The 14553-nt window shown below is 33.9% G+C and overlaps 3 protein-coding genes across 3 annotated transcripts; 1 reads left to right on the top strand and 2 right to left on the bottom strand.

Moving 5' to 3' along the window:
• Nucleotides 1-1817: 1817 nt before the first annotated feature.
• LOC122606338 (RNA polymerase II subunit A C-terminal domain phosphatase SSU72) lies at nt 1818-6729 on the top strand. The gene is made up of 5 exons (XM_043779293.1): nt 1818-1989; nt 2220-2458; nt 2599-2744; nt 5420-5538; nt 6394-6729. The coding sequence occupies exons 2-5, from the start codon at nt 2244-2246 to the stop codon at nt 6493-6495; spliced, it is 582 nt and encodes a 193-aa protein (XP_043635228.1). The 5' UTR covers nt 1818-1989; nt 2220-2243; the 3' UTR covers nt 6496-6729.
• Nucleotides 6730-9852: 3123 nt separating this feature from the next.
• LOC122604176 (disease resistance protein Roq1-like) lies at nt 9853-10875 on the bottom strand. The gene has a single exon (XM_043777073.1). The coding sequence runs from the start codon at nt 10873-10875 to the stop codon at nt 9853-9855; it is 1023 nt and encodes a 340-aa protein (XP_043633008.1).
• Nucleotides 10876-11297: 422 nt separating this feature from the next.
• Nucleotides 11298-13340, bottom strand: LOC122604175 (disease resistance protein Roq1-like). The gene is made up of 3 exons (XM_043777072.1): nt 12823-13340; nt 11414-12284; nt 11298-11312 (listed from the first exon to the last, which is right to left on the bottom strand). Exons 1-3 carry the CDS (start codon nt 13338-13340, stop codon nt 11298-11300), a joined length of 1404 nt encoding a protein of 467 aa, XP_043633007.1.
• Nucleotides 13341-14553: the final 1213 nt, after the last annotated feature.

The raw sequence follows: 14553 nt of genomic DNA, 5'->3' as shown, positions 1-14553 counted from the left end.
TTTTTGTGCAATGTATTAAAAACTCACATACCTCTTATTTTTGAATTTATCACACAATACAATACTACTTATTCAATACAATACTACTTATTCAACTAGCATATATTTACCGAGTGATGCTAGAGTTATAAATAAATTACAAATAAAACTTTATAAATTTAAGTGTCATCAATTAAATTTAGGGAAGAAGCATGAAAGAGAAAATATACTTTATTTTAACTGGTCCACAACACTTGACAACTTAGTTTGTAATTTTATGTTTATATGTTTAACATTTCTCATATTTATTTAATAAAATTATATTGACGTTCAAAAAAAGTTTAAATTTTCATTTGAACAAGACATATAAGCTTAATGTTGTTGAGAATAAGGACTATTATGAATTAGACACGGTTCACTTAATAATAATTCGATTGGAGCTGGAATAACTATTTAGAAGTGTGTTTGAGCTCGAACTCAAGTATTTAGTTACCATTTAAGCTCGATGCTTATATATGTCTTTTAACATTTATTTATTGTTATATTCAGTTAACTTGTTTACTTTTTTAAACTTGAGCTCCTTGAGCTCGAATAATTTCATTCATGATAAATGTATAACTTAATCTTATAGCTATCATCATAGTTGTCAAACTCGTACGAGTCGACTCGTGACTCATACGAGTTGAGTAAAAACAAAATGAAAACGAGGCGACTCGATGGGATGACCCGCTTTACTCTAGACTCGTAACATCACTCGTGTTTTGTGGTGCGAGTCGTTCTGAGTCATGTTCCGAGTCATGAGTCGAGTCACGAGTCACAAACTATATTTTTATATTTTTTTAATTTATTTTTATAATAATTCTATTAAATACTTTTAAATTTGATTTGATTATAATAGTATCTTCTATTTTTAGCTTAATACATTAATACATTACAGTACATCTTCAATAAATAATTGCGCATAATTATAAAAATACCATATTTTCAAATATCCTGATCTTAAGATTCGAGTCACAAGTCGAAAAATCAGATTTCAAGTCGAGTCGAAATTTACAAGTCTAACAACTATGGCTATCATACTTATAAAATTCAATCTAACTAAACTTGTTGGCCTTATTAGCTCAAATAGTAGGGGTGAGTACGGTTCGGTTTGGTTCAGTTTTTGACTAAAACCAAAACCGAACCGTTATAATTCGGTTTTTAAAAACTAAAACCATTGGATTTCGGTTTTTTCGGTTTAGGTCTATTTCGGTTCGGTTTTAGTCGGTTTTTAACCACTTGTGGTTTGGGTAAATTGAGCTTCAAAAGTTTATAAGTTTATACCTTATAATTACACCTTAATTAATTTCAACAAGTTTTCAAAACAATATTAGTAACAATAATACTACAACAATGACAACAAATTCATAAAAGTAAGTTGTACAAACTTCAAACAAATTTTATATATAACTATTTATATCTTTTACGCGTTGTTTAATTATACAATTATTAAAACAAATTAAAATAGTTGTGTATTTTCACTTAAAACATATAAATATTATTATATACACCTGAAAATGCAAATATAATAACATATTTATCAAAAATTAATAATAAAATGATATAAATATAAAATAAAGTAAAAATTTATATTTTTGGTTTGGTTCGATTTTTATGATTTGGTTTTTCATTAAAAACCAAAACTGAACCACAGCTTTCGGTTTTTAAAAAACCAAAACCAATGGTTTTTGATTTTTTCGGTTTTTATAGTTTTTTTGGTTTCGGTTCAGTTTTTGCTCACCCCTGTTGAATAGCCAGATGACTCGATCGACTCAAATAACTAAACGGATTGAGCCGTCTCAGATTTTAATTTACTAAGCCCGACTTGTAAAACTAATAAAAGTAAAGCCAGGAAAAAAAAAACCCAAATATTCCTTGGTTGCTATTGAAATCTTCGGATCGCCCCCAGCAGTAACGGAACAGTAGCTTCAAGACACCTTCTCTTCGGAATCACCACTGCGGTACTCACCGGTAAAATACTAATTCCCCATTTATTTCATTGCATTATTTATATATAATATATATACATATATTTTGAAGCCCTAATTTCCTAATTATTCTTATATAATTATAAATTCCCCCCAATTTTAATTATTCACCTGAAAAAGCTTATATACATGCGTTAATATATCATACTTGTATCTGCTATGAACTGATAATTGTTAATATCTGCAATGTTAAATTGGGGAATTATTTTTAGGGAAAAGTTATCAGTGAGAATAATAATGAGGCTAAGATACGCAATGGTATGCTCGTCGAACCAAAATCGAAGCATGGAGGCTCACTTTCTGCTTAAGAGGGAGGGTTTTGATGTTTGTTCGTATGGAACCGGCACTCACGTTAAGCTCCCCGGTCCTTCGTTACGAGAGCCGAATGTTTATGAATTTGGCACTCCTTACAAACACATGTTTGATGACCTCAGGCGTAAAGACCCCGAACTGTATCCCCCCCCCCCCCCCCCCCCCTTTTTCCGTTTTCTTTCTTATTTACTGGACTACTTTGATATATATATATATATATTAAATTGGCGTAGAGTTCAGAATGTTGAACGGTGTGTTACTATTCTTAACTATTGTATAGTTATAAGCGCAATGGTATCCTCCCGATGCTCAAGAGGAACCTGGCTGTCAAAACCGCACCTCAGCGGTGGCAAGAGAATGGCCCGGATGGGCATTTTGATGTCGTGTTCACATTTGAAGAGAAAGTATTTGATATGGTTGCTGAAGGTTAGTAATAACTTCATTTTTACATCTTGCAGACTGGATGAACTTATAAGTCATAGTTAGCTTTTTTTTTGTGTAAATTATTATAGGTGCCTTGGGTTTGTGCATATTTTTATCATTGATGTTCCCATATACAAAATTGGTTAAGAAATATGTAATTGCTATTTGGAAATGTGGATTATATCTATCTTTGCAGGATTTGGTGGTCAATATATATGCATACCTTCTCTTTCATATGTTGTATAGTGACCCAACAGCTCCACGGGTCTAATCAAATTGCTTTTTTGCAACTTTCACTTATAGCCCGATTTACCACACCTACATCCCGATGTGCCGCTACTATTCATTGACAAAAAACATGTTATCAATAATCTACATCACACTGCTTTGAAAAATCTGTAAGTGGACGGAAGGTAGTTGAATAACGGCCACTGGAAGTTAGTCACAAAGAAAGTCTTAAAGTGGGTGCATTAGTGTTTAGTTTGGTCATATCACATATACTTAATTTAAAATTATTGTGATAATTAATTGAAAATTATAAAAAACATCTGTGAACTTAGATTTGACAGTTTCGTTTCTGAATAAATAGTTTACTTATGATTTATGATATAGAAAAATGTATCGACAGTTGTCAACTGAAGGGTGTGGTCTGTGGAGATTCTACGGGATACTTAACTCCAAAGTGGCTTGTAACTTTCCCATTAGAAAGGATGTTTGCTTGTTTGAACATTTATTGATATATCATGCTATTAGTATTATTTTCATTTCCCTTACCGTACTCGAGTCAGTTGATGTTATTGTCGGGAAATAGATCAAAGAAATAGTCATGGAGGATTTTACGTCAACTAGAAGAAAACTTGTTTATGTTTTAGAGGGGGGAATCGATCTTAACGTGACAAAATAATACACCCTACTGAGACGAACACAAAAAGTAACTCTCAGAGTCGCTTCTGAGGAAAGAGATAGAACTCGTGTCGGAAGACTTTTGAGTGTGAGCTACCACACATGCAGCGACAAGGACTTTTCTTTTGTTGTTTTTATTAGTGCTGGCCCAGTCGAGTTTCATCCATGCCTGTTGAGTTATTATTTGATCTTTTGATTGCATAGCTAAACTTAGTTTGGACGATTTCATGAATATCCACAAAATTTGTTTGACCCTTTAAGTTTAATGCTTGAGTCAAGCAGAGATTTGGTTGAAACTAAGTGTTCTGGATTTTTGGCTGAAAGAGTAATTTGAGTTTCTCCAGGTGTACTTGTATGGTTAAACGATAAGACGGTAGGATATGAAGTCTTGCTGTCGTTTACTTTTAGTAAGATGATTGACTAGGGTAATCTGTGATTTTGGCTACTGTAAGTGCAAACATCGCTCATCGCTGTGAGCTTTGATTCTGCAATTGTTCACCATCTATTGAGGTATTAGATAAACAATTTCTTTTTTCCACTCTTAGTACCTGACCACCAGAGTATTGTTATGGTTTTTTAACATACGTGAAGTATTCATTTTGACAACATTCTCGTGGTAGTTATATTGGTTATATGTTGTTAACTTGTTAATTAACAATTAGATGTATCAACTATCTAGATAACACAAAGGGGAGTTTTAAAAGCTGATATTGATGATGCTTCTTTTCGGAGTTTCAATAATGATTGGCCATATCTTACTTGCCATTCTGTTTAAACATAAATACGAGTGAAGGTTTAACAGTAACTTAATATCCTAGCGGGCGTGATGCCTATTGGTACTTTGATAGATTTAGCAATTTGATCCATTTACTGATAGACTGGTCAATTGAGTTTGTTTTTTCTTTATCTGGAACAGTTCAAATAAAGGCTTTTAGTTGCCCAAAGTCTAAGTTATACTTACAACCTCCTCTACTGTTTTCTTCAAAGATTTGAATTTTATTTAGTAATATTGTTTTATTAAAGAAATATTTATGTTTCAACTGAACTTGTCTGCATGTGATTGTATAATTGAAGAGTTTTAGTTAAAGACAACTAACTTGGGTTCGTATAGTGGATTGGATTGTGTGCATCAAAGGTCATAGTTCAAGAAAGGTTTAGGGAAGTTTGGAGTAGTTAGGCTCTTCACGTACATAACTTACAAAAATTTCAACCCGTAGTGACCATCTATTTTTTGATTAAAGGGTCTGTATTGGTTCCTTAATTCCTTAGCAAAATAGGGTCTCAATAAAAGCTCTTTTCTTTTATGTTGCTTTTAGGAATTTCTCTAAACATGATGTGGTAAGTGTTCAAGAGTTGGATTATCTTGGTAATCATTTGAAATATAATTTAGGGTTTAAGAAATATTCGGCTGATGGATCAATCACTGTTATATTGTATTATGTCTTATTTTCTACCGAACAATACACGTATACACCAACAGGCGCCTCGCCTGAATTCCCAGTATTTTTCCCTGACGTCAACTGAACTATTACATGAAGCACATGAATGTCAACATGGTATCAGAGATGGCCAAATGTGTTCTATGACAAGTATTAGGTGTAAATAATAGCAGCTGATTAATCTTATGGGTGCAAAGACGTAATCCTGTTCATTTATTTCAAGTTTATCCATTTTATTTTTTGAAACCATGTGTGGGGCAAAGCTGTGATCATGTTCATGTAATTGATGTTTCTCCATTTTTATCTTGAAACTGCTTTTGTTGATATTACATGCAGATCTCCATACTCGTGATCATATTCTTTTGAAACCTGTGCTGGTGATAAACTTGGAAGTAAAGGATAACCATGAGGAGGCTGCAGTTGGTGCTCGACAAACTTTGGCATTGTGTCATGAGGTATGTCCCATTCATGTGTTTCTAAACCCCATTCTAATCCTGAAAATTTAGAGGTGGCACTTTCAACCCAGCTGCACTTAATGGGTCAAAGTGGGTTTGCATTAATCTTAAATGGGTAAACTTTAAATAAATGGATAAACCTTTCATGTTTGTATAAGTTTTAGTTAAAGGTTGATAGCTTTTAGTCCACGAGAGTAAGTACCCGCGCGTTGCGGCGGTGAGATGGTGGGGTGATAGGTCATAAAGTGTGATAGCCAAATGCCTTAACCGTACGGGTTCCGCCATCGGATTTAAAAATTCGTCGAAAGTATATCGAATGACATCTCTAATGAAAGAGCATGAAATTTTAAGAACACCCATATAATTTTTATAATTTATCGATGTACGGTTTGTGAGATAAAATATTTTGAATTAATTGGAAGAATAAATGATTTATGGAGGAAAGAGAAAAATGATGATTGGTTGAGACTTGAGGAGAGAGAAAATGTATTTGGTAAATATATAGTTGATAAAAGGTGCATTTTGGAGAAGTAAATGTTGAAACTTAAAATATTAGACAAAGACTTTTTGCTTTATAATATACTCGTAGTATAGATTAGCTTAAAGTGTTTCTCAACCTCCTAAACTGATTTTTTCAAAAAAAAAAAAAAAGGTTTATTCAATAAAAAATAAGGTAATTTTTGTAAATTGTAATACATGTTGTATTTGATGATTAATTTTGAAAATTCACAAATATTAGACAGTAGTTGTTGATGAGCCAACCCAGCCTGGTCCAGCCCTAATGCCTATATGACCCCGATTAGATAATTACAGTTTTGAACCATTGCATGACAATGTGTTCTCTGTTATGTGTAGTTGGAAGCAACCGATCGTTGGGAAGATGTGATTGACGATGTCATTTCTACATTTGAGCGACAACACCGCAGAAAAGTTGTATACACAATCTCCTTTTATTGACCTACTTTAGATTAGGTTGTTCTACGCTTAGAGATACTTTAGTTAAGTTTGTCATGGATAATCTCAGAAATCTTTACCCCTGACCCCGAGGAAGTTTTGTAACGGAGATGTTCTATATCTTTTGTGTTGATATGTTTCGTACTCTCAACTTTAATCAACATCATATCAATTCAAAAGTTGTATATGTATAAACATTGGATGGACATGGACAAAGGCGGATATAGGATTTTTGTATACCGGGGGCACGATGACAAAAGTGATAAAACGAATGCGATGAGTTATGGGTAGGCCATGTAATAAAATTTTTGATGCCCGTACGAAACGCTTTGAAAATGTCCCCATTAGATTTTGTAAACGAACAATTTATTTATTTTTTGTAGTTTAAACTATGTACTTAGGCTAGATGAGTTGTTCTCACATTGATTTATCATTTATGTAAAAACAACTTTACAACTTTGGCAGATGACTTCAAATGATAAGTTTAATATATATAAATTACACATAAGATTTTTAAATTTGGAATGAAATGCATCGTTAGCTTTCATATAAGTATTATAATTAGAATAATTCTTTTTATCAAATATTAGTAGTTATTTAAAATGTTTTTCAAAATGATATAAAAAAACTTATATAAGATAGGTGTAGTATTTTTTTTTTGTCATTTGATAGGGATATAGACTAGTAAACAATAGTTAGATATTTATAATGAAGGTTTAAGGCATTGAATGAATGTACTCAAAAGGTATGAAACTTGTAACTTTGACCTTGTATAAGGGTTTTTTGAAATAAATGTAAAAGAGGGTCAATGATATCTATTTTCTTCCTTGTTCTCTGAATCTTTCAATAAGGCCTTTGCTTATAGAGTGCGTCTCCCTCCGTCCTACTCTTTGAAGACGCACGACACTATAAGCACAGAGCGTCCGACGCTGTGCGTTTTGGGTTTTAGTCCTCACGAGGACTATGGAAGACGCCGCAAGTGGGACCGAGCAACGGATAGTTTTTGATATTCAAAGTTTTTTTTTTCTTTTTCTAACGGATAGGTGGTTTTTTTTTTTTTTTTTTTAAAGACTCCACCTTATTCTCATTTTTAACACACAAACATTCTATCACATACCATTTCATTCATCAAACACCATCAAAATCATGTCTAATTCATCATCAAGTGACGATTTCAAATTTCTAAACTCAACCGTTACGCAAATGAACACCCTATTTAATCCAAAGATCGCAAACGCAATTTTTGATGTTTGTAATGAAGACGAAGCAGACGATGTCGAGTCAAGTTCATGTGTACCTCGAAACATGAGGGTTTTATCACGAGATCATTGATGTGTAATTTTCTCTCTACTTTTATTTAATTGTTTTGCTCATGAAAATCAACCAAGTTTTAAATTTATAAAACTAGGCTATACTAATAGCTAGACTATTACACACAGGCAGTGTACCTTGTTGTTTATAATATAGTTACCAGTAAGTCCAGGATTGAACACAGGGAAAGCGTTTGTTTATCAATCTTAATAAAAGTATTATATTTAATCTAGAAAAGTGGGGGTTTTATGACCGAGTTCTCACGTTGCTTATCAACTACTTGTGATCCATTTGAAAAGATTTGCAATAATTAAACTTGTTTAATTAAATATTGTCATTGAATCTTTGAAAATCCTTTTTTAGCATTTTCTAAATCATTTTGAACCTTTGACCTTTAACTTCTACACAAAATCTATTTTATAATTGGGTTGTCATGGATTCAATTATTCAAACTAAATATGTAAAAACTAACCTTTGTAGGAATCATGGATAGAAAATGACTTACCTTGGATATTTTACTTGTGAAAGTAAACATAATAGATATCCACCACCAATAGTCGCCCAACCATCACACCGTCGCCGTCATGACCGTCGCCGCATCGCGCGGGTACCGTGCTAGTCTTTTGAAATAAAATTAAGTATGGAGATTTGATTAAGAGTTTGTTTCTAATAAAAATAGAAAAATACAAAATATATAATCATTTTAAACATTTCCATCTACATATACAAAATGTAGGTAAAACAAATATTTTTTTTACTCTGTCATTTTAAGCTTGGATGAAAAAAGATGGTTTTTTTTTATAAAGAAAAAAAACGAGGCGTTAAACTTAATCCGCGAAACCACCGAATATGTTAAGCTGGGTATGACTTAACTATTGTTGGTTAGTTCGATGCTTTTGACATGCTGATAGTTAACGCACTTCTATCAATAGGTTAAAGTTCAAGGAGCCGATATCGATCAGCTACCTAATCAGTAATCACATTTCTGATCTCAAGACAATTAAAAGACATGATGTCCTTTCATAAGATTAGCAACATTTTATAAGCAGAAAAATTACCAACATTTTATAAGCAGAAAAAGGCAAGCAAGAATTTTATGATATTCTACAGAAGCAAACCTTCAGGTGGACACTGATGTCTGATATGTTAAGACTCAGAAAAGCTCCTTCACAAAGCAGACTCTCAAGATCATTTCCGTTTCATAAGTAAAAATAAAATGAAGGCAATTAGCAAACCGGAAAATCAGCAGAGAAAAAGCCACCTATAACTTGTAGCAACTTAATTTAGAATGTTATGTGCAATGAAAATGCATATTAATTGGGTGACTTTTCTTCTGTGTTTAGCTGACATTTTTCATCTGCAGGTTAGAGATAAAGCATCCTTCAACTTGTTCAGTTTATCTGTCTCTCCCTTGAAATTGTCTTCATGCGTCTCGAATGAGGTGTGAAATCTTCATTCTGTAAGTATTTTCCATAATCAAGTTCATATGACATAATTAATTCCTTAACTTTAAGATAAGAGAGACAGACATAGTTGACCTTAAGGAAAGATTGGTCAAACACCTTATGCAAGATTTGTACATGTTGGATATCAGGCCCAAAATTCAAGCCACTGTATTATGTATTTTGTTGTATACTGAGAAATTGATGAAGAAAGAAATATGCAAAGATACTTGTTTTTCAAAAGGGAAAAATTCTACATCATTCACTAAACAAGAAGGGTATTTAGAGCCATACAACTCAAGAAACTGACCAACTAAACCTGCTAATACCACTACCTAAAGAACCGGTTCATGTGCAACTTACACCAACAAAACTGGTCGAATGAAGACCCATTCTACCATGTAAATAAAACATAAAAAGCAACTATTACTTAATACATACATGTAAACCCACGCACATCTCCAATAGTCCAGCAGCTCCTTAGCGAACTTTCACTGTCTATTCGTTAGACTAAATAAGCCCATGAATAGATAGAAAACTAAGAAAATAAACTAAGTCAGCCCATGAATAGATAGAAAACTAAGAAAATAAACTAAGTCAAGATTAACTATATGGCAGTATAAGATTGGTCAAATCTCCCGCAGCCAGAGATTTGAATGCTATTCAAACACTTGTACTTTATATTCAGATCATCAATCTTTTTCAGTGATGGGCAATCTTTTACTGTCAATACATTTATTCCTTCTGGGAGGCCATGTAAAGTTTGAAGTCGACTACATCTGCAGATCGAGAGGTGTTTAAGAGTAGAAAGATGAGAGATGCTTTCAGGTAATTGGATTAAGTCAGAGTTGGAAGTTATAAATAATTCTTCCAAGGAGGAAAGTCCATGCAGATTTGTGGGGAAATCATTGTCTCCCAAATCACCAAGAAGTTCTAACTTTCTCAAGTAACGGGAATTTGTCAAACCATGAATATTGATCGAGTCTATTATAAGCACTTCCAGACTTTCCATGCTTTGAAAATCCAGCAATGTCTGCAGATACTTACAACCACAGAGGCCAAGGGTGTGGAGACACTTTAACTCCGAAATTGAGTTTGGAATAATCTTAAGACTTGTGCATCCAGTAAGATTCAAGTTCCTTAGGTTAGAGAGAGATTTTATAGACGATGGCACTTCTTCTATTTCTGAACAATTTCTAATTAATAGGTTAGATAGATTGACCATACATGGCGAGAATTCTGGAATTCTTTTAAGAGACCAACACCCACACAGATTGAGGGTCATCAAGGATTTCGTCTTGAGCATGGATGGGAGACACTTGAGTTTATGGCATCTACTCATGTCCAAGAGAATAAGATTTTTCAGACTCCCCACAGACTCATCAACCTCCACCATGTTCTCACAAAATGCCAAATTCAGAAACCGGATATTTGGTGCCCCCGAGACATCTGGAAACCTTTCTAGGGAATGACATCCTTTAAGGTCAATGTACATCAAGTTTGGATTTTTATACGAAGAAACCCATGGTGCTATAAAAGAGAAAGGGTTCCATGGACTATATACGTTTTTTTCTTTCCACAAATATTTAATACTGCCATCCTTCATTTCAAGCCCAACAAGCTTACTCATGTTTGCTATAGGCAGAGAAGAGAATGGGTAGTGACTCCAAGAAAACCATCGTAACTCATCAGGCAGAAAGCTAGGTTTACCACAAGTGATTTTTCCGTAACAATCGAGTACCCGAAGATTTTTCGTGCTTTGAAAAACATCAGCACTCAAACTCTCCTTTGCTTTTTCCCATGGCACCACTATCCCCTCAACTAATCCTAGTTCCTGAAGGTAATGACCGAAAACTTAGATCAAGGTGTACTCATATTAAAACAAATAAAATATTAGCAGCAAATGAAGAGAGGTTTATTAATACCTTCTTGTCGATTAAATCGTGGATCTTTTCGAGTTCCCATAGCCTGCTATTCGGAGCACGTGCTTGAACTACTTTCCGACCCATCTCTTGTACGAGATCATGCATATCAATTATTCCAATAACCATATTATTCATCATCTTTCTTGATGAGATGGTTATAAGAGATCTCTCAACAAGAACACTAAGTCCTATAACCGGGTCAAAACCCAAGCCAAGATGAAATCTGGTAATAACTTCAGATACATGCTTCCCCTTGTAGAAACATGCAACGTCAAGGAACATTTGTTGATCAGTTTCATCTAAATTGTCATAAGTTAACTTGAGTGTGTTGATGATTTCATTATCTTGTGTTTTGGCCAGTCGCTTTAGAGCACTTTCCCACAGATTTGCTTTTCGTCCACGGAAGAATGAGCCTAAAACTTTCAATGCTAGAGGAAGACCACCAGCATGGTGTATGGCATGAATTGACAACTCCTCGTATCCCTCTGGAGGGCTTCTTTTATTAAAAGCATGCCTACTGAAGAGCTCTACAGCTTGATCCTCGCTTAAAAGAGCGGGTTTGTACTGGTCATTAGCATTAGCATATGATAGCAAATGTTGATCCCTGGTTGTTATAATGACTCTACTTCCTGGACCAAACCACTCACGTGTCGCAGCTAGGAATTCTAACTGCTTTACATCATTAACGTCATCAAGCACAAGAAGAACCTTCTTTCTGCGACATCTTTCTTGTATTACTTCAGCTCCTTGATCACGATCCTTTATCTTGTACCCATGACACTCTCCTAGAATATCATTTAGAACCCTTTCTTGTAAGGTGCACATATCTTTTTTACTAGAGCTATTCTCTCTAACGTCATTAACAAAGCTGCTACCATCAAACTTATGAGCGATTCTGTTAAACAAGGCTCGGGCAATAGTCGTCTTTCCAATCCCTCCCATTCCCCATATCCCCACAAAGCAGACCTCTTGGGTTGCCTCCAATTTCAATAATGAAATTAAGGCATCAACGCGAGGCTCTATTTCAATGAGATGATTTTCCCTACTACTTCCACTAGGTTGTTTATCGGCTAAGATCTCTTCAACAATCCTGTTTATAAATGCTGATTCACCCCTGTATGTTCATATAATATATATAAGAGCATTAGTTTATTGATTGGTATTTTAATTAATGTATAATATCGTTGTGGTTTTCACTAGAATTTTTTTTTCTCCGTACTTTTTGTTGATAATAAATCAATTTTTATATGTAAACGACTTCTTGAGTTTAGATTTGACAAGTGGGTTTTTATGATTTTGTTTATTGTGGTTGGGTTCGGTTGTATACATAAAATAGGAACATCACCTATCGGGGTTTAATATGATAATCGACATTTCTAATTATTTTGTAAAATACGTCACTGGTCAGATATAATGGCTACAGACGAAAACAACTTAATTAGTTATTACTGACCCGTTGGTAAAAGATTTTACACGCTAAATAATTTATCCTTGTATTTGTTTGCACATAATTCGAACATGGAAAACACCTTGTAAAGTAATTACTCAATTATAAAGAGTGCATATAAACAAAAATAAGTATGAGTCAACGTGCATCGGCATACGGGTATTAATACTATTATATAGTTGTAATATAAAAGAGATTTAGTTACCCATATTCAGGCAAGATGTGTTGGCCAGATAAACTGGCAGCTGCAGTTAAGGCTTCCCTCCACTTGTTCACTTTATCCCTCTCTCCATCCTTAAACTTGTCTTCATGCGTCTTGAATGCCGTTGCGTAATCTCCTTTTTGTTTGCGAACATCAGAGGGATTGACATGGTAGAAGACAGGTAACACCTTCATTTCACCATGGCATTCCATGATGTTGGAAAGCTCTTCCAAGCACCAAGAAGAGTTGGCATAGTTTTTGGAGAAAACAACAACAGCCCACCTTGATTCTTTTATGGCTTTCACAAGTTCTTCTGAAATGGGTTGGCCTCCACCGAGCATCTTGTCGTCTTTGAACATATGTATTCCTTTCTGAGTAAGAGCGGCAAAAAGATGATCTACGAAGGTGTTGCGGGTGTCTTCACCTCTGAAACTTAGGAACACATCATATGTCCATCCTCCTTTTCTACTTCTTGGTACAACATCACTTGAAGAAGACGAAGAATAAGCAGAAGAAGACATATTCGTATTGAACTGAATTGAAGTGATATTTGCAAAGCTATTTAAACTCCAACAGGAGGCTGGATCCACGCATTGTTACTTTTTGGTCAACTTTGTTAATTAACTAAACTATGAAGAAGTTTCGCTATAGTTTCCATATGCTGGTTTTATTTCCACGAGTAGTATTTATGATCGTTGTCATGATTGTAAATAGTTTGTATTTTCTTTTTCTGATGGACAAATCTGTAGTTTTTATAATATATAGTTGTTTTGGTTTATATCATTGGAGTGGTTGTTAATAGTTTGTTCGTTTTCTTATTATATACAGACAAAGATTAATTTTAATAAATTGAGACTTATATTTCTAATCTATTCTAATCTAATAATAATATTTATGGTCATTGTCATGATTCTAGATGGTTTGTTTTTTTATGGAAAATTTTTAGTTTTTACAATATAGGTGTTTTGGTTTATATCCGTTGGAATGATAGTTTGTTCTTTTTCTATTATCGTTTCTAATCTAATGTAATATTATTTATGGTTATTGTCATGATTGTAAATAGTTTGTTTTTAGGAGAAATCTGTAGTATTTATAATATAGTTGTTTGGGTTATATATCTTAATAAATTGAGATTTTGATGGGTCAATTAAATTTCATACCGAGTTACCAACTATCTTTTATTAATAAAAAGATATGATTTTTTTAAATAAGTTTTAATTGTGCATAATTGAACTCTTTTGTATTATTTAGCTTAATGAAGGGGGTGGAAAGGAAAGAAGAGAAGAGGGATAATCATAAAATTCATTCTTATGAATTTTTTAAGTGTGGAAAGGAGAGGAGTGGATAGGATAAAATCCATTCTAAAGATTATTTTAACTGAGGAAGGAAAAGAGTGAAGAGGATAAGAGGGGAAAGTGCAATTGTTTTCCCTTCAAGACTTTTCCTCTCATTTTTGACGTGATTGAGAAGAAAACTTTCTCTCCCCTCTTTTTTCCTTTCCACTCTAAGTTAACTAAACGAATTCCTCCATTTTTCTCAACCGTTTTCTTCTCCCTTCCCCACATGTCGAGCGGCTTTTAAATCAGGAAGGCCATCGACGAAGAGCCCATCGATGCGATGGCTGCTAGCACTAACTTCCTCTTCGACGAGATTGTTGAAAAGGCGTCAACAAGGGTTACTAAGAATGGCCTTACCATCACATTATCCATAACCAGGATTTGAAGAATGTGGAAG

The sequence above is a fragment of the Erigeron canadensis genome, chromosome 6 (assembly GCF_010389155.1).
Source record: "Erigeron canadensis isolate Cc75 chromosome 6, C_canadensis_v1, whole genome shotgun sequence".
NCBI lineage: Eukaryota > Viridiplantae > Streptophyta > Magnoliopsida > Asterales > Asteraceae > Erigeron > Erigeron canadensis.
Note: the sequence above shows the minus strand (reverse complement) of the source record. Positions and strands in the feature narration are given on the sequence as shown.